Source organism: Triticum aestivum, chromosome 7D (genome assembly GCF_018294505.1).
Source record: "Triticum aestivum cultivar Chinese Spring chromosome 7D, IWGSC CS RefSeq v2.1, whole genome shotgun sequence".
NCBI classification, from domain to species: Eukaryota; Viridiplantae; Streptophyta; class Magnoliopsida; order Poales; family Poaceae; genus Triticum; species Triticum aestivum.
The window spans coordinates 456,419,384-456,438,794 of record NC_057814.1 but is presented as its reverse complement, the minus strand read 5'-3'; the positions used below and the strand labels follow the sequence as shown (position 1 = coordinate 456,438,794).

At 42.4% G+C, this 19,411-nt stretch overlaps 2 protein-coding genes across 7 annotated transcripts; one reads left to right on the top strand and one right to left on the bottom strand.

The window, feature by feature from the left end:
- Positions 1 to 1,729: 1,729 nt before the first annotated feature.
- On the bottom strand, positions 1,730 to 5,704 carry LOC123168791 (uncharacterized). 6 transcript variants are annotated; one of them, XR_006484513.1, is made up of 5 exons: positions 5,157 to 5,702; positions 4,493 to 4,621; positions 3,804 to 3,867; positions 2,111 to 3,408; positions 1,734 to 2,006 (listed from the first exon to the last, which is right to left on the bottom strand). XR_006484513.1 is itself a non-coding variant. In XM_044586657.1 (4 exons), exons 1-4 carry the CDS (start codon positions 5,227 to 5,229, stop codon positions 3,382 to 3,384), a joined length of 231 nt encoding a protein of 76 aa, XP_044442592.1. In that variant the 5' UTR covers positions 5,230 to 5,702; the 3' UTR covers positions 2,793 to 3,381. The 6 variants fall into 6 exon arrangements, 2 of the variants coding, with proteins under 2 accessions (XP_044442592.1, XP_044442591.1); XR_006484515.1 differs by having other exon boundaries at positions 1,730 to 2,006; positions 4,203 to 5,704; XR_006484512.1 differs by having other exon boundaries at positions 1,732 to 2,006; positions 4,493 to 5,703.
- A 1,037-nt stretch (positions 5,705 to 6,741) lies between these two features.
- LOC123171163 (uncharacterized) lies at positions 6,742 to 17,595 on the top strand. The gene is made up of 4 exons (XM_044588785.1): positions 6,742 to 6,750; positions 7,391 to 7,639; positions 17,242 to 17,352; positions 17,527 to 17,595. Exons 1-4 carry the CDS (start codon positions 6,742 to 6,744, stop codon positions 17,533 to 17,535), a joined length of 378 nt encoding a protein of 125 aa, XP_044444720.1. The 3' UTR covers positions 17,536 to 17,595.
- Positions 17,596 to 19,411: the final 1,816 nt, after the last annotated feature.

The following is a 19,411-nucleotide window of genomic DNA, read 5'->3' as shown; positions in this document are numbered from 1 at the left end:
AGTACTCGTACTGATCTATTTTTGTGTTTGTACTGAGGTATTTTTCACAATAGTTTTGAATGGTTCCGAAAAAAGAGTACTTAAACGGATGTATGTATGATTTTGTACTGAGCGTGTTTTCACATACAAGACTTTACTCTGTATTTTCGGTATAATTTTCCTTGTAACTTCTCAATGGTATCATCATAGCCCGAACTTGCATAGTTTATACCATTAAACTGCATGATTTTTTTTAACAAAATGAAATTTTTTTGTGTTTTCTTTTGAACTCAACATTGTTTTGCAACGATATGCTGGACTTCTCTCATTTTACCACTTGAACTTTTACCATTTTGAATTTCCATGGTTTTTTTTTTGTTTGAGCTTTTTTTCAAACTTGATGTCGTGCTCAATTTTTTTCTATACTTATATGCTAGTAATAATAGAACATTTCCATTACAATTTTTGTCCATTCGTGGACATCAACCAAAATAGGCAGGAGAGAGCACTATCGAACTGATCATTGTTTTCGATCGAACTATTGTGTTCTTTTTCAAGAACTGAACATGTAATACATATTGAACGACCACACATGTATGATACAATGAACTGTAGGGCCTTAAAAGTGTAATGACAGTACATCTATAAAGCTCCATAAGATCACATGAAGCCTCTACCAAATGAAATATACAAAATACTGACAAAACTTCACACTTTTGCACGAAGGGCATACTTCCGAACATGCTCAACGACACCCATTGAAATTGCGCAATTCAAGGGTGGGAGCAAGCAGCAACTTTGAAGTATGCAATTTGGAAAGTTCATAACAGAGTACTCGTACTGATATATGTCTGTGTTTGTACTGGCCTATTTTTTGTAGAGTAATTTTGAATGGTTCTGAAAAAGAGAGTTCTTGTACTAATGTTTGCATGGGTTTGTACTAAGCGTGTTTTCACTAACTAGACTTTGCTCTGTTTTTGGGTAATATTTTTGCTCGTAAGTTCTCAACAGTTTATTGTATCGTCGCCCCTGTACTTGCATGGTTTATATCATCTAACTGAATGATATTTTTTCAAAAAGAAAATGTTTTTTTAATTTTTTTTGAACTAAACACTTTTTTACAATGATGTTTTGGACTTCTCTTATTTTTACGACTTGTACTTTTACCATTTGAATTGCATGGGGTTTCTTTTTGCTTGAACTTTTACAATTTGAATTTTTGTCATTTCTTTTATTCTGAACGGACCACCGTTTTTAACTTGTACCGATCAATATTTTTTATTAAACCATTTTTTCTTTGTAGAACGGACCGCCGTTTTTGTTTGTACGGATCAGTTGTAGAACTTGGACGCCAACGTCACAGAATTACACTTTGGATGGATCACCTTCTCCCATCTGGACTAACCACAAAACTTGCATCAGGAAACTCACAAAAACAAGGAGGATTACAACAAGATCGACCAGAATGTATGAACCATACCTTTTTTTAGCTCAATAAATACTATACACAGAACAAGCAGAACTTATTAAACAAGATGTTTTTGAAGTTTCTCACATTAACACTTTTTATAATACAAAACTGAATGGTTCACTTTTACATCCTCTCTTTAAAGTATTACAAACTGATGAACTAAAATAAACACAGTGCATTTTTGTACCACAGTTGGTAATAGGGAAACAATCCAAGTGAATTGTATAAAAGGTAAGTAATTATAGAGTTTATAGGACCATCACAATCAAAGTTCGTACCGACATAAGCTCTGGTCGTGCTCCATCCAGAAAAAGATACATAAGTAAACTGCGGCCAAAGTATTACAAACTGACAAACATAATCAGCCACCTCGCTAGAACAGAGCATCTCAGAAGCCTCTACTTCTGTTGCTTTTCCTTGTGCAGGAGGCTGTTGACGGAGCACGCAGTGATGCAGGTGGCCATGGTAGCAACACGGGCAGTGACACAGGTCTCCAAACTGATGGTTGCGACGAACTCGGCCACCCTGAAGCCACGGGGTTGGACTGAGCATGGCGCTGAAGTTGAGTAGAACATTTAGGAATTAGGATAATTAGGAAACAACAAACACGTGAGGAAACCGTGAAGTGAAATGAGTTATAGAAGACAGTATGCATTAGACCTTGCTGATTTCTCAACTGAAGCTGTTTACAGCACAGCTGGCATATTTGACTGAGCTACCCTAAAGTTGCTGGAATGGACAAAAGTCTTAATCAGAATCTCACCAACGTTTCACACTAGAATGAATTTCTGAAAACTTAACCAGTTCGGTTAGCTGCTGACTTGAGAAGAGCTATCCTTTTTGCATCGAAGAGCTGCTGTGATGTACTGAGCAATTGCTTTTTCTGAACTTACAAAATTATGTCCGATGAATCTCTCTAATATGGATGTGTGAACCTTCCAAAATTAAATCCAAAAATGTACACACACTGTTTCCTGTGTGGCGTTAGGGTTGTACTGGCACACTCAGCATCAGGGAATTTCCAACTTGCACAAGATCAAACTGCATCCGTTCTCAGCAGTAAGTTTTGCAAATTTCCCAAAACGAAATCGACAATGAACGGACACCAGCAGCAACCTCTACTAGACAAGATGAACTTTGCTTTTTTCATGCAATGAACTGAAAGGCGCTGCAATTTTTCTAAACTTCCTTGATATGAACCTGTAGCCATACGCAAGTCTTGTTGTAGGAGAAAAAAGCCGGAGCAGCGCTGTAATGAACTGACATCTCCATAATAGAATAATTGCACACACAGACCAGCAAATGCATGAAATGCCCGTGGAGCTTGGGATCAACAGTGGAATTCCCAAAAACAAAATCTGCAATCAACGACAGCAGTAATATATACTAGACAAGATGAACTTTACAAAAGGTAGCACAGGCACAAAAGTTTAGTACTAGTAAGCTACAATTAGCCAAGTTCAGTACAATTAACCGAAGGTAACTGGAAACATAAATATAGATGCAAGTTCCAACTTTTTTCGTGAAGATGTGTAGAGGTTGAGGGATCCCTCAGCCTCATCTCTAACCGGAAACATAAATATAGATACAGGTTCATATAAAACCAAACAAGGGTGATGGGAGTTGAACCAGATCCCTCAGCCTCATCTCTAAACATTACCCTTTAATCTTCCTGAACTGAATTCCTCTCATCTATGTTCTTTAACTCTATTTGTTTATGCAGCACCAACCAGCAGCAGCCTGGACGACGGTCGGCGCATCGAGGTCAGCACGAGACAGCAGTGGCGCTTGAGGAGCAGGGGAAGAGCGACAGAACAAACAAGTGCAGCTCAACGAGCCTTTTTCTTACGATGCTTGTGGTCGCCGTGAGCACGCAGCAAGTAGGATCAGGCTCTCGGTGGCGCAGGCATAGGATGCCCGTTAGAGAAAGATTACTTGCTGAAGGCCACCATATTTTCCTACAGTAAGACATAGGAAAGATAATATATAAAGCCCATTACAGAAAGAATCAGCAGTCCAGTTTTAAACAAAAACATTTTACTAGAACTGAAAGCAATGATTTTTTCAAACTTCTGGGTGAGGGCATGGTGCTCTAATCCATTTTGTCATATCTAAACCTCCATTTTTTGGTGACCAAAACTGATGCATAACAGCACAAGTGCAGAATTGTTCGTAGGCATAAAAACAAATACGTAGAGTGCACATATGATATTTCAGGATTTCATCAATACACTAAAGTTTATGAACTGAAAAGAACGCAAAAGGTGAACTGAAAATCAAATAAAAGTTGTATCCTATATAGTTCAAGGTCAAAAGAACAACACAGAGGAACAGTGGGCAGGGACGTGTGCACCTGCTGGGGTATGGGACGCATACGGGAGCCCAAGGTGCAGACGTCAGCAGCCGCCATCTCGCACCTAAGAATCAAACCATATATTCAGGCGAATAAATAAGTGCACAAGAGATATTTCTTTAGCAAGACTTTATCACGGAACAGGCAAACCAAAAAATTCAATGAACTTTTAGGTTTATGCGTTCGAACTTGCAAACTTTCCGAACTACCCCCTCCGTCCCATAATATAAGAGCGTTTTAAACGCTCTTATATTATTGGACGGAGGGAGTAGTACTTAGCTCGCTTGTCTTTTTTCACTTCACCATGGGATCAGAAGTGCACAACATATACAAACATTAACACAAGGATCAATTGGGGCAAACAAAAGAACACAAAACTAAATAGATAAATATGCATACACAAAAGCAGCATCTCTCAAATGAGCCATGCAGGCATCGCCGCCGGCAATACTTAGCGCACCGGAGAACCTGCACTGCTCGATTTGTCGAGAGAGGACTGAGGGCAACACATTCTGGTGGCTCTTTTTTGGAGTAGTCGCTCTAAAGCACGCCATGGACGGACTTTTTTGTTGGTCTATTCTCTGAAAACTATCCTACCGCTGCTATTTATTGTACGCCTCCATCAAGTACCTATCTTATCTGAAAACTATCCTGCCGCTGCTGTTTTACTGTACGCCTCCATCACGTACCTATCTTCTCTGAAAACTATCCTGCCGTTGTTGTTCTTGCTCTGAATGCACCCAAATCGTACCTCTCACTCTCCATCAGTCTGAACCCTGACATGATGTTCTTCACCGGGTACAGCGTATCATCAAGGCCTGAAAAAAATAAGCATGTCATGTACTGGATTTCCACAAAGCACACCCTATGAACTTCCTGACCGTTTTTTTTTTAATTTGTATAATCAGTTTTTTCCTAAGAGTGTACTGTTTCTGCAAACTTCCTGTTTCCTCCTATTCCGACCGTCCACATTTTTGTTCCATGTACTTAGTGTTTTGCATAAATTAAATTATCTGTATCCATTATCACAGGAAATATTTTGCTATAGAAAATCAACCAGCTGTATCCATAATCGTGGAGAGAGAGATCAATGCATTAGAGAGGTTTGCTAAAAAAAATACGTGTGTACGTAGCAAGTAGCACAATAAATGCATAATATTATCTGTAACAAATAGCAAGTGTGGGATAACAAAAGACCGTACTCACCACATCGGTGCAGGGAAAGAACACAGAGGATGAACAATGGTGGAATGGGGACAGCAATCTTCAGCTAGCTGACTACTTGAACTGACTATTTTGAAAGAAAACATGCCCACTTCTGAAATTAACATGGCTCGTCAGCTAGCTGACTACCTGAACTGCAGATCAGGCGTGTAGATGAACTAAACTCTAGGATCGGATCCAGCCCACGAGTGCGGCAACGCATGCTGACGGTCTCCTTGGTGGAGCAGAGGAGGCCGCTAGAGGAGGAAGAGCTTGTCGCCGTCGCTATCAGCTCACGAATCCCCACTTCCGGTCAACGTCGCCGTCGCGTTCAGGAGCGAGTCGCCATCATCGTTGCGCCTAACCCCCGTCGGAATCGAGGATGCTGCAGCGATGAACGGCCTGCGGTGAAGGAGTCGAACGGCCTGCGGTGAAGGAGTCGAACGGCCTGGGGTGGTGGCGCCGAACGGATAGGACGCTCCGATGACGGAGCCCCACCAGGAGGAGATGGCGTGGTGGTGTGGAGCAGGGAGAGATGGGGGCGCGACGGCGACCGGAGCTTGGAGAAGATGGGTGCGGGGCGGGGGCGCGTGGCGGCGGGGCGAGGCAGGGGCGGTGGCGCGTGGCGGCGGGGTGGGGCAGGGGCGGCGGCGCGTGGCGACGGGGCTTGGGGCGGCGGCGCATGGCGACGGGGCAGGGAGCGGCGGCGCACGGCGGCGGGGGACGAGGATCCTCTACCGTGCCGCTGGGCACGGTACTCTGCCGTGCCTTCTTACCCAGCGTACGGGTCAGAAATTAGAACTAACCAGCCCAGCCGTTCATAGTTCATCTACGTACAGTTTAACTAGAGTAATTACCTACTTATTATTGGGAATAAAAAGTTAAAATTTAATTAGCAATACACATGAGCAACATTCTTAAATGAAAATGAACTTGTATTAGAAAAATGGTTTTGCTAAATCTCAGTCGTATTCTACGCGGAGCGATTTTTAATATTTTATATTTTTCTTTCTCTTTTTTTGATTTGTTATTGTTTAATCAGTTTGATTAGTATGTTTTTTTGTCTTTTTGCGTGCCAATTGTGTAATTGGAGTTGCATACTCGTCGACCATGTGACACTACAGTTGCACACCAGATGCATGCCCGTCATTGCCCTTATGAGCACCTATGCGAGACACATGAACACATTTACGCCCGCCCAACTGACGTGCACCTGTAATTACATGTGATCCATGGACATGTAACTGCGGCTGCATGAATCCCCCGGATATGGATTTTGGTCAACCGGATTTTCGACGGATATGGTAGCGGATATGGTATCGATAATATCCGACGGATGTGGATCATCCGGGCTTTTTGCAAATTATCTGAGGTTATCAAATAGAATTATCCGATAAATTTAGTCCAAACAACAAGTAGCAGTCTATTTTTTGGTAGGCCGCTCCGCGAGCAAGGAGCACCACAAGGAGAAACAAAAAGGCACAAAAAATAAAAATAAAAGGACCGATCCAAATGATAAAACAATAATAAGTAATAAAAATTAGGAAAAGGAAATATGTAAAATACAAAATTCGCTCCGCATAATATATGACTGAGATACAAAATTGGTGTTTTTAAGATAATAATATTTTTGGGGAAAATAATAATACTTCATTACTTTTTTCAAAAAAGTAATAGTTAATTAGTTAATATGCAGGGGTGTGATGCATTAGGTTTTTCTTTTGAGCGGTGTGTGATGTATCAGGTTTGCTAGGCTGGTTGGATTCTGGCCCATATCTTCTTTTTTTAGGGGATATTCTGGCCCATACCAGTGCGTACCCCTGGGTAGGAAGAAGGCACGGCAGAGTACCGTGCCGTTGGGCACGGCAGAGTACCGTGCCGTTGGGCACGGTAGAGGAGCCGGATCCGGCGGCGGGGGGCATGGGACGGGGCGTGCTAGTGGGTCGTGCGGGATGGGATCGGGAGGTGGATCGTGCCCTTTTACTCTTGTTTCTTTTTGGGTCGGTACCAGTTTGGGGTTGGTGGGCTCGATTCGAGAATTTTGGATCGCGATCTATTAGGGGCTGGTAACACAATAGTCCAGCGGGCTTATTCTGATAACACCTGCCCACAGCCACCCGACATGAAAAACAACCCCCCACCCCTCCCACCTTCTGCTCGTGCCCACCCACCTCCTCCCACCTTCTTCTCCCCATCTTCCTAGGAAAATATCCTGTGCTCCAAAGGAATCCGTGCTCCGGCTGCACTGTGCACATCCCGAACGTTGGGTACAGAATGAAGGGAGGGGATGGAAGCCGAACGCCCCACCCTCCAGTTTTTGCAGAAATCACCTCAGCTAAGTACAGAATAGGTGTGCTGCCCCAAGTTTGAGCGAACCGGAACAGAGAACAGGAACAGATAGGGATACAGGGCTCCGGCGGTTGACCTTGCCGTGTGCTGAGCTGCGACCTCACCGGCTGCTGCGCTGCGACCTCGCCGTGGTCCGGCGTACAACGGAGAGGCCGCCCCATCCCCGCACCTCCATTCTCCTCCTCCGCGCCACCCCGTCACCACACCCGGTACCTACCTCCGCCATCCGACGGCGGCTAGATCCGCCATCCGCCGACGCCGGAGAAGAGAACTCCAACCTTCAGGTATCCTTTTGGAAGTTACATACCTGTGTTTTTATTTGTGTATTTTGGTTCTAATCCATCACCCCTTTATTCTGGTTGTGTTAGATGTAGCTAATCTTATTTGAGTAAAATGTGGTGATCTCTCTCTGTATCAGGGCGCAGGCAATAACCACTGAAATAACTTGCTGTATTTTGCTTAGACTGCATATAACATATTCGAGTAATTACAAATAGAAAAATGTCTGCAACTTATGGCCTGAGATGAGTTTGAAGTAATTTTAAACTGAGTTCAAAGTAAAATGTCAGCAACTTAGAGCATTTAGTTTTGTGTGTGATGTGGATGAAGCACCTAGAACTTGTACAAATTAATGGAGGTTAATAGTAGCAAATCGATGCACATCTAGTCAGATCATCTGGATGTGATTGAATCGTTGGTTATATTGTAGAATCAATCATGCCGACATAACCAAGAGAGAAAAATGGCAGGTATGGATAAGCAAGACAGTTTTCATTAGAAGGTAAGGAAACAATAATAAAAGACAAGCTAGATGCAGCAGAACGTCCATATTTATGCAAGTTTTGGTTCAGATGCCTTTCATTTTCTGCAGGTTCATCCTAATCCTATGTATGGGTGAAATAAGTGGATGCAAGCAATCATACGACAGTTAATTTCATTTCATCCTTTGCTACTCTCTCTCTTTCTCCCTCTCTCTCTCGGACCACGGATGGAGTTAGTAACCGGCATGTAAGCAATGAATCTTCACTTAATTAACTAGGAGCAGCAAATTAAGCAGCCCATGAGATGGATTGGTGGGTGTACTGTCATTGGTGTTGGGAACGTAGTAATTTCAAAAAAATTCCTACGCACACGCAAGATCATGGTGATGCATAGCAACGAGAGTGGAGAGTGTTGTCCACGTACCCTCGTAGACCGACAGCGGAAGCGTTATCACAACGCGGTTGATGTAGTCGTACGTCTTCACGATCCGACCGATCAAGTACCGAACACACGGCACCTCCGAGTTCTACACACGTTCAGCTCGATGACGTCCCTCGAACTCCGATCCAACCGAGTGTTGAAGGAGAGTTTCGTCAGCATGACGGCGTGGTGACGATGATGATGTTCCACCGACGCAGGGCTTCGCTTAAGCTCCGCAACGGTATTATCGAGGTGTAATGTGGTGGAGGGGGGCACCGCACACGGCTAAGAGATCTCAAGGATCAATTGTTGTGTCTCTGGGGTGCCCCCCTGCCCTCGTATATAAAGGAGCAAGGGAGGAGGAGGCCAGCCCTAGGAGGGGGCGCACCAAGTGTGGAGTCCTACTAGGACTCCCTAGTCCTAGTAGGATTCCACCTTCCATATGGAATAGGAAAAGAGGAAGGGAAAAACAAAAGGAAGGAAGGGGCCACCCCCCTTCCCTAGTCCAATTCGGACCAGACCAAGGGGAGGGGTGCGGTCACCCTTGAGGCCCTTTTCCTTCTTTCCCGTATGGCCCAATAAGGCCCAATACGTATTCCCGTAACTCTCCGGTACTCCGAAAAATACCCGAATCACTTGAAACCTTTCCGAAGTCCGAATATAGTCGTCCAATATATCGATCTTTACGTCTCGGCCATTTCGAGACTCCTCGTCATGTCCCCAATCTCATCCGGGACTCCGAACTCCTTCGGTACATCAAAACTCAATAAAACTGTCATCGTAACGTTAAGCGTGCGGACCCTACGGGTTCGAGAACTATGTAGACATGACCGAGACACCTCTCCGGTCAATAACCAATAGCGGGACCTGGATGCCCATATTGGCTCCCACATATTCTACGAAGATCTTTATCGGTCAGACCGCATAACAACATACGTTGTTCCCTTTGTCATCGGTATGTTACTTGCCCGAGATTCGATCGTCGGTATCTCGATACCTAGTTCAATCTCGTTACTGGCAAGTCTCTTTACTCGTTCCGTAATACATCATCCCACAACTAACTCATTAGTCACAATGCTTGCAAGGCTTATAGTGATGTGCATTACCGAGTGGGCCCAGAGATACCTCTCCGACAATCGGAGTGACAAATCCTAATCTCGAAATACGCCAACCCAACAAGTACCTTTGGAGACACCTGTAGAGCACCTTTATAATCACCCATTTACGTTGTGACGTTTGGTAGCACACAAAGTGTTCCTCCGGTAAACGGGAGTTGCATAATCTCATAGTCATAGAACATGTATAAGTCATGAAGAAAGCAATAGCAACATACTAAACGATCGGGTGCTAAGCTAACGGAATGGGTCAAGTCAATCACGTCATTCTCCTAATGAGGTGATCCCGTTAATCAAATGACAACTCATGTCTATGGCTAGGAAACATAACCATCTTTGATTAACGAGCTAGTCAAGTAGAGGCATACTAGTGACACTCTGTTTGTCTATGTATTCACACATGTATTATGTTTCCGGTTAATACAATTCTAGCATGAATAATAAACATTTATCATGATATAAGGAAATATATAATACTTTATTATTGCCTCTAGGGCATATTTCCTTCAGTCTCCCACTTGCACTAGAGTCAATAATCTAGTTCACATCGCCATGTGATTTAACATCAATAATTCACATCACCATGTGATTAACACCCATAGTTCACATCTCTATGTGACCAACACTCAAAGGGTTTACTAGAGTCAATAATCTAGTTCACATCGCTATGTGATTAACACCCAAAGAGTACTAAGGTGTGATCATGTTTTGATTGTGAGATAATTTTAGTCAACGGGTCTGTCACATCCAGATCCGTAAGTATTTTGCAAATTTCTATGTCTACAATGCTCTGCACGGAGCTACTCTAGCTAATTGCTCCCACTTTCAATATGTATCTAGACCGAGACTTAGAGTCATCTAGATTTAGTGTCAAAACTTGCATCGACGTAACCCTTTACGACGAACCTTTTGTCACTTCCATAATCGAGAAACATATCCTTATTCCACTAAGGATAATTTTGACCGCTGTCCAGTGATCTACTCCTAGATCACTATTGTACTCCCTTGCCAAAATCAGTGTAGGGTATACAATAGATCTGGTACACAGCATGGCATACTTTATAGAACCTATGGCCAAGGCATAGGGAATGACTTTCATTCTCTTTCTATCTTCTGCCGTGGTCGGGCTTTGAGTCTTACTCAATTTCACACCTTGTAACACAGGCAAGAACTCTTTCTTTGACTGTTCTATTTTGAACTACTTCAAAATCTTGTTAAGGTATGTACTCATTGAAAAAACTTATCAAGCGTTTTGATCTATCTCTATAGATCTTGATGCTCAATATGTAAGCAGCTTCACCGAGGTCTATCTTTGAAAAACTTCTTTCAAACACTCCTTTATGCTTTGCAGAATAATTCTACATTATTTCCGATCAACAATATGTCATTCACATATACTTATCAGAAATGTTGTAGTGCTCCCACTCACTTTCTTGTAAATACAGGCTTCACCGCAAGTCTGTATAACACTATATTCTTTGATCAACTTATCAAAGTGTATATTCCAACTCCGAGATGCTTGCACCAGTCCATAGATGGATCGCTGGAGCTTGCATATTTTGTTAGCACCTTTAGGATTGACAAAACCTTCTGGTTGCATCATATACAACTCTTCTTTAATAAATCCATTAAGGAATGTAGTTTTGTTTATCCATTTTCCATATTTCATAAAATGCGGCAATTGCTAACATGATTCAGACAGACTTAAGCATAGATACGAGTGAGAAACTCTCATCGTAGTCAACATCTTGAACTTGTCGAAAACCTTTTTGCGACAATTCTAGCTTTGTAGATAGTGACACTACTATCAACATCTGTCTTCCTCTTGAAGATCCATTTATTCTCAATTGCTTGCCGATCATCGGGCAAGTCAACCAAAGTCCACACTTTGTTCTCATACATGGATCTCATCTCAGATTTCATGGCCTCAAGCCATTTTGTGGAATCTGGGCTCACCATCGCTTCTTCATAGTTCGTAGGTTCGTCATGGTCTAGTAACATAATCTCCAGAACAGGATTACCATACCACTCTGGTGCGGATCTTACTCTGGTTTACCTACGAGGTTTGGTAGTAACTTGATCTGAAGTTACATGATCATCATCATTAACTTCCTCACTAATTGGTGTAGAAGTCACAGGAACAGATTTCTGTGATGAACTACTTTCCAATAAGGGAGCAGGTACATTTACCTCATCAAGTTTTACTTTCCTCCCACTCACTTCTTTCGAGAGAAACTCCTTCTCTAGAAAGGATCCATACTAAGCAACGAATGTCTTGCCTTCGGATCTGTGATAGAAGGTGTACCCAAATGTCTCCTTTGGGTATCCTATGAAGACACATTTCTCCGATTTGGGTTTGAGCTTATCAGGATGAAACTTTTTCACATAAGCATCGCAACCCCAAACTTTAAGAAACGACAACTTTGGTTTCTTGCCAGACCACAGTTCATAAGGCGTCGTCTCAACGGATTTTGATGGTGCCCTATTTAACGTGAATGCAGCTGTCTCTAATGCATAACCCCAAAAACGATAGTGGTAAATTGGTAAGAGAGATCATAGATTGCACTATATCCAATATAGTATCGGTTATGACGTTCGGACACACCATTATGCCGTGGTGTTCCGGGTGGCGTGAGTTGCGAAACTATTCCGCATTGTTTCAAATGTAGTCCAAACTCGTAACTCAAATATTCTCCTCCACGATCAGATCGTAGGAATTTTATTTTCTTGTTACGATGATTTTCAACTTCACTCTGAAATTCTTTGAACTTTTCAAATGTTTCAGACTTATGTTTCATTAAGTAGATATACCCATATCTGCTCAAATCATCTGTGAAGGTGAGAAAATAACGATATCCGCCACGAGCCTCAATATTCATCGGACCACACACATCTGTATGTATGATTTCCAACAAATCTGTTGCTCTCTCCATAGTTCCGGAGAACGGCGTTTTAGTCATCTTGCCCATGAGGCACGGTTCGCAAGCATCAAGTGATTCATAATCAAGTGATTCCAAAATCCCATCAGTATGGAGTTTCTTCATGCGCTTTACACCAATATGACCTAAACGGCAGTGCCACAAATAAGTTGCACTATCATTATTAACTTTGCATCTTTTGGCTTCATTATTATGAATATGTGTATCACTACGATCGAGATCCAACAAACCATTTTCGTTGGTGTGTATGACCATAGAAGGTTTTTTTATTCATGTAAACAGAACAACAATTGTTCTCTAACTTAAATGAATAACCGTATTGCAATAAACATGATCAAATCATATTTATGCTCAACGCAAACACCAAATAACACTTATTTAGTTTCAACACTAATCCCGAAAGTATAGGGAGTGTGCGATGATGATCATATCAATCTTGGAACTACTTCCAACATACATCGTCACCTCGCCTTTTACTAGTCTCTGTTTATTCTGCAACTCCCGTTTCGAGTTACTACTCTTAGCAACTTAACCAGTATCAAATACCGAGGGGTTGCTATAAACACTAGTAAAGTACACATCAATGACTTGTATATCCAATATACCTTTGTTCACTTTGCCATCCTTCTTATCCACCAAATAGTTGGGGTAGTTCCGCTTCCAGTGACCAGTCCCTTTGCAGTAGAAGCACTTAGTCTCAGGCTTAGGACCAGACTTAGGCTTCTTCAATTGAGCAGCAACTTGCTTGCCGTTCTTCTTGAAGTTCCCCTTCTTCCCTTTGCCCTTTTCTTGAAACTAGTGGTCTCATCAACCATCAACACTTGAAGTGGTCTCGTCAACCATCAACACTTGATGTTTTTCTTGATTTCTACCTTCGTCGATTTCAGCATCACGAAGAGCTCGGGAATTACTTTCGTCATCCCTTGCATACCATAGTTCATCACGAAGTTCTACTAACTTGGTGATGGTGACTAGAGAATTCTGTCAATCACTATTTTATCTGGAAGATAAACTCCCACTTGATTCAAGCGATTGTAGTACCCAGACAATCTGAGCACATGCTCACTAGTTGAGCGATTCTCCTCCATCTTTTTGCTATAGAACTTGTTGGAGATTTCATATCTCTCAACTCGGGTATTTGCTTGAAATATTAACTTCAACTCCTGGACCATCTCATATGGTCCATGACGTTCAAAACGTCTTTGAAGTCCCGATTCTAAGCCGTTAAGCATGGTGCACTAAACTATCAAGTAGTCATCATATTGAGCTAGCCAAACGTTCATAACGTCTGCATCTGCTCCTGCAATAGGTCTGTCACCTAGCGGTGCATCAAGGACATAATTTTTCTGTGCAGCAATGAGGATAATCCTCAGATCACGGATCCAATCCGCATCTTTGCTACTAACATCTTTCAACATAATTTTTCTCTAGGAACATATCAAAAATAAACACAGGGAAGCAACAACGCGAGCTATTGATCTACAACATAATTTGCAAAATACTATCAGGACTAAGTTCATGATAAATTTAAGTTCAATTAATCATATTACTTAAGAACTCCCACTTAGATAGACATCCCTCTAATCATCTAAGTGATTACGTGATCCAAAGCAACTAAACCATGTCCGATTAACACGTGAGATGGAGTAGTTTCAATGGTGAACATCACTATGTTGATCATATCTACTATATGATTCACGCTCGACCTTTCGGTCTCTGTGTTCCGAGGCCATATCTGTATATGCTAGGCTCGTCAAGTTTAACCTGAGTATTCCGCGTGTGCAACTGTTTTGCACCCGTTGTATTTGAACGTAGAGCCTATCACACCCGATTAACACGTGGTGTCTCAGCACGAAGAACTTTTGCAACGGTGCATACTCAGGGAGAACACTTTTATCTTGAAATTTTAGTGAGAGATCATCTTATAATGCTACCGTCAATCAAAGCAAGATAAGATGCATAAAGGATTAACATCACATGCAATCAATATAAGTGATATGATATGGCCATCATCATCTTGTGCTTGTGATCTCCATCTCCGAAGCACCGTGCTCGTGATCTCCATCTCCGAAGCACCGTCATGATCACCATCGTCACCGGCTCGACACCTTGATCTCCATCGTAGTATCGTTGTCGTCTTGCCAACTTATTGCTTTTACGACTATCGCTACCGCTTAGTGATAAAGTAAAACTATTACATGGCGATTGCATCTCATACAATAAAGCGACAACCATATGGCTCCTGCCAGTTGCCGATAACTCGGTTACAAAACATGATCATCTCATACAACACATTATATCACATCATGTCTTGACCATATCACATCACAACATGCCCTGCAAAAACAAGTTAGACGTCCTCTACTTTGTTGTTGCATGTTTTACGTGGCTGCTACGGGCTTAGCAAGAACCGTTCTTACCTACGCATCAAAACCACAACGATAGTTTGTCAAGTTGGTGTTGTTTTAACCTTCGCAAGGACCGGGCGTAGCCACACTCGGTTCAACTAAAGTGAGAGAGACAGACACCCGCCAGTCACCTTTAAGCAACGAGTGCTCGCAACGGTGAAACCAGTCTCGCGTAAGCGTACGCGTAATGTCGGTCCGGGCCGCTTCATCTCACAATACCGCTGAACCAAAGTATGACATGCTGGTAAGCAGTATGACTTATATCGCCCACAACTCACTTGTGTTCTACTCGTGCATAGCATCAACGCATAAAACCTGGCTCGGATGCCACTGTTGGGGAACGTAGTAATTTCAAAAAAATTCCTACGCACACGCAAGATCATGGTGATGCATAGCAACGAGAGGGGAGAGTGTTGTCCACGTACCCTCGTAGACCGACAGCGGAAGCGTTATCACAACGCGGTTGATGTAGTCGTACGTCTTCACGATCCGACCGATCAAGTACCGAACGCACGGCACCTCCGAGTTCTACACACGTTCAGCTCGATGACGTCCCTCGAACTCCGATCCAGCCGAGTGTTGAGGGAGAGTTTCGTCAGCACGACGGCGTGGTGACGATGATGATGTTCCACCGACGCAGGGCTTCGCTTAAGCTCCGCAACGGTATTATCGAGGTGTAATATGGTGGAGGGGGGCACCGCACACGGCTAAGAGATCTCAAGGATCAATTGTTGTGTCTCTGGGGTGCCCCCCTGCCCCCGTATATAAAGGAGCAAGGGAGGAGGAGGCCGGCCCTAGGAGGGGGCGCACCAAGTGTGGAGTCCTACTAGGACTCCCTAGTCCTAGTAGGATTCCACCTCCCATATGGAATAGGAAAAGAGGAAGGGAAAAAAGAGAAGGAAGGAAGGGGGCGCCCCCCTTCCCTAGTCCAATTCGGACCAGACCAAGGGGAGGGGTGCGGTCACCCTTGAGGCCCTTTTCCTTCTTTCCCGTATGGCCCAATAAGGCCCAATACGTATTCCCGTAACTCTCCGGTACTCCGAAAAATACCCGAATCACTCGGAAACCTTTCCGAAGTCCGAATATAGTCGTCCAATATATCGATCTTTACGTCTCGGCCATTTCGAGACTCCTCGTCATGTCCCCGATCTCATCCGGGACTCCGAACTCCTTCGGTACATCAAAACTCAATAAAACTGTCATCGTAACGTTAAGCGTGCGGACCCTACGGGTTCGAGAACTATGTAGACATGACCGAGACACCTCTCCGGTCAATAACCAATAGCGGGACCTGGATGCCCATATTGGCTCCCACATATTCTACGAAGATCTTTATCGGTCAGACCGCATAACAACATACGTTGTTCCCTTTGTCATCGGTATGTTACTTGCCCGAGATTCGATCGTCGGTATCTCGATACCTAGTTCAATCTCGTTACTGGCAAGTCTCTTTACTCGTTCCGTAATACATCATCCCGCAACTAACTCATTAGTCACAATGCTTGCAAGGCTTATAGTGATGTGCATTACCGAGTGGGCCCAGAGATACCTCTCCGACAATCGGAGTGACAAATCCTAATCTCGAAATACGCCAACCCAACAAGTACCTTTGGAGACACCTGTAGAGCACCTTTATAATCACCCATTTACGTTGTGACGTTTGGTAGCACACAAAGTGTTCCTCCGGTAAACGGGAGTTGCATAATCTCATAGTCATAGGAACATGTATAAGTCATGAAGAAAGCAATAGCAACATACTAAACGATCGGGTGCTAAGCTAACGGAATGGGTCAAGTCAATCACGTCATTCTCCTAATGAGGTGATCCCGTTAATCAAATGACAACTCATGTCTATGGCTAGGAAACATAACCATCTTTGATTAACGAGCTAGTCAAGTAGAGGCATACTAGTGACACTCTGTTTGTCTATGTATTCACACATGTATTATGTTTCCGGTTAATACAATTCTAGCATGAATAATAAACATTTATCATGATATAAGGAAATATATAATACTTTATTATTGCCTCTAGGGCATATTTCCTTCAGTTGGTTCCATGAAAGTGGGCAAAGAACTCGTGCGAGGAAATATATGTCGTTGTACTCAAGAATGTTCTTTATTAGCATTATTTTCATAACTCTCTTTTTCTTTAGTACATCTAAATGTTGCATTAGACATTTTCTTTCTTCACTACTTTAGCATGTGGCTTACTTTTTGGACCTCATTGACATGCTAACTAGGTGCACTGCTGCGTCGAGCAGGGAATGATGGAGTCAATGACTAGTATTGCTCCAAGTGTCGGGTCAACTACAACGATGGGACTAGAAGATGATGCTAACAATTTTTCCATGGTATTTCTTTGTTATATTACTCATGTTCATCTGTGTGTGTCACTTGACTTAAGCTCAAACAACATTGCTAGGTCCAAACGAGATTCGACATACATGATGAAGATTGTTACAACATATTGTTCTACCTAACGAGGCGGACATGTTTTCATAATGTGATTTTCTTTTTGTTTGCAGAGCAAGTAGCGTCCAAGAAGGTTCAACATCAGCATATTGTTCTACTCAACGAGGCGAACATGACAGGGGTATATATATATACTAGAACATCAAGGTGCGCGTTGCCGCACCCGCCCATCTTAGTGATAATATGACCATTTATGAAAGAAATAGAAGTATAATTTTTAATTCAGATTTGAATTGAGCGCCTCAATTTTTAGCATAAACTACAGTATATTTGAATACCAAAATTTGGGTACACGCATATATAGAAGGGGCCAGATCAAATAATCATCAAATATCTTTGAACAAGAAATTTCACATGAGATTTTACAAATCTTTCGCAAACCCGTAAAATAGAAGACAGATTAAGGAAAACATTTAAAAGATCGACGGTGAGTGAAAATTATGCAGTTGTAGCGTCAAGTACACCAATGACCTAGAATACTGGATTTACATTTAAACTCAAGTATAATTCTAAGTGAAACTGCACATATAGATTTGCTTCCCACTACGGTACTGGGCATAATATTGAACTTAAAATGTGCATTGGTTGCCACGCAAGTGTATGAAATCGGGCACATGTCAAGAGCTTAATTTAACATTACATATTCCAAACAAAATAAATTTAATCTTTTTTAGGGAAAGAAGAAATGATATTGAATAGGCACCTTACTCATCTTGACAGTAGCATCATATTGTCCGTTGTTTGGAACATTGTAAATTAGTTTCTTCCATCAAGCAGATGAAATCATTATATATGTACAACAAAAGTTAGCATAAGAAAAATATTCGCACTGAGGGTTGCATATTACCGTGCAAGACTTGGCTTGTGTTTTATGTGTGGATGCCATGAAGTTGTATTTTACATATCATCGTTTATCTTCTCAAATGCTACTGCTGCTTCATTTTCTAAAGAGAACTTGAAGATTTTTTTTGGTTTTCCTAATCACGTGATGGCATAGTACTTCTGTTGTACGACCGCTCGTGAAGGCGGAGTGCGTGCGGCTGGAGGGGATTGCTGTGGAGGTGACCTTTTTTACATAGGGAGGTACGTATGGGAGGTTTTTTTTTTGAGAAAAACGTATGGGAGGTGAGCCGTACAGTGGGCTAGAATTAAGGCCTAGCTAACTACCTATTAGCCCAATTGATCAGAGAGCACCCAGCTCATCCTCCGGAGCAGTGGCCCGGGCACGTTGGGCCAACGACGATGCGCGGGGAAACTGGTTAAAACGACCATGGTGCGTGCGGCGGGACGATCAATTAATCTGATGCGTTCATACGTGAGATCCCACGGTTGACAACGTCAAATCGCTGTGGATGGCTGTAGCTAGCTCCGTTTTACTGTATTGTAATTGCTCCTCATAGATTAAAACATGTTGAGTATGTTTGCAAACCTTTGACTTTTACTTGTTTATTATTTTCCAGCACAGCCCACCCATAGGAGCGGACACTTTTACTTTGCGTTAAATAATGGATGAAAGATGTGTTCATTAATGTGATATATGGACCTAGTTCAAGTACACCATGCTGAATTTGTTGGCGCAATATATGTGTATCTACTAATCTTCTATACATTGCTTTGTAACGGTTGGACTGCAACTGTAGCTGTGTGCATGTAGATTAATGTGTTTTGTCATGATTGTCGTTCACAAAGCATTCAAACCTTCGTACTATGAGCTATGAAATGTTGAGATGGTTGTTGATGTGTTGCCTTCTAAGTTGAGAAAGGTGGTTAATACACCCGATGTTCTGGTCTTTGCATATTTGGTACAGCATTTATGAATCCAAATCTTGATTCATGGACTTACTAATTCTTTATTTTCTTAGAATTAGCTTTACCTTCATTATGTAAAAAATATATGTATGTTTTTCATCTTGGAAAATTCATGATTCACTCTGTATC

Excerpts from the sequence above, each read along its gene's own strand:
- LOC123171163 (XM_044588785.1), top strand. Across the intron at positions 7,640-17,241 it reads AAGAGAACTCCAACCTTCAG|GTGCACTGCTGCGTCGAGCA; the intron begins GTATCCTTTTGG and ends CATGCTAACTAG.
- LOC123168791 (XM_044586656.1), bottom strand. The coding sequence starts at position 5,229 with ATGCGTTGCCGCACTCGTGGGCTGGATCCGATCCTAGAGTTTAGTTCA. Across the intron at positions 4,622-5,156 it reads ACGCCTGATCTGCAGTTCAG|GCCTTGATGATACGCTGTAC; the intron begins GTAGTCAGCTAG and ends TATTTTTTTCAG. Across the intron at positions 3,868-4,554 it reads AGACTGATGGAGAGTGAGAG|GTGCGAGATGGCGGCTGCTG; the intron begins GTACGATTTGGG and ends TTTGATTCTTAG.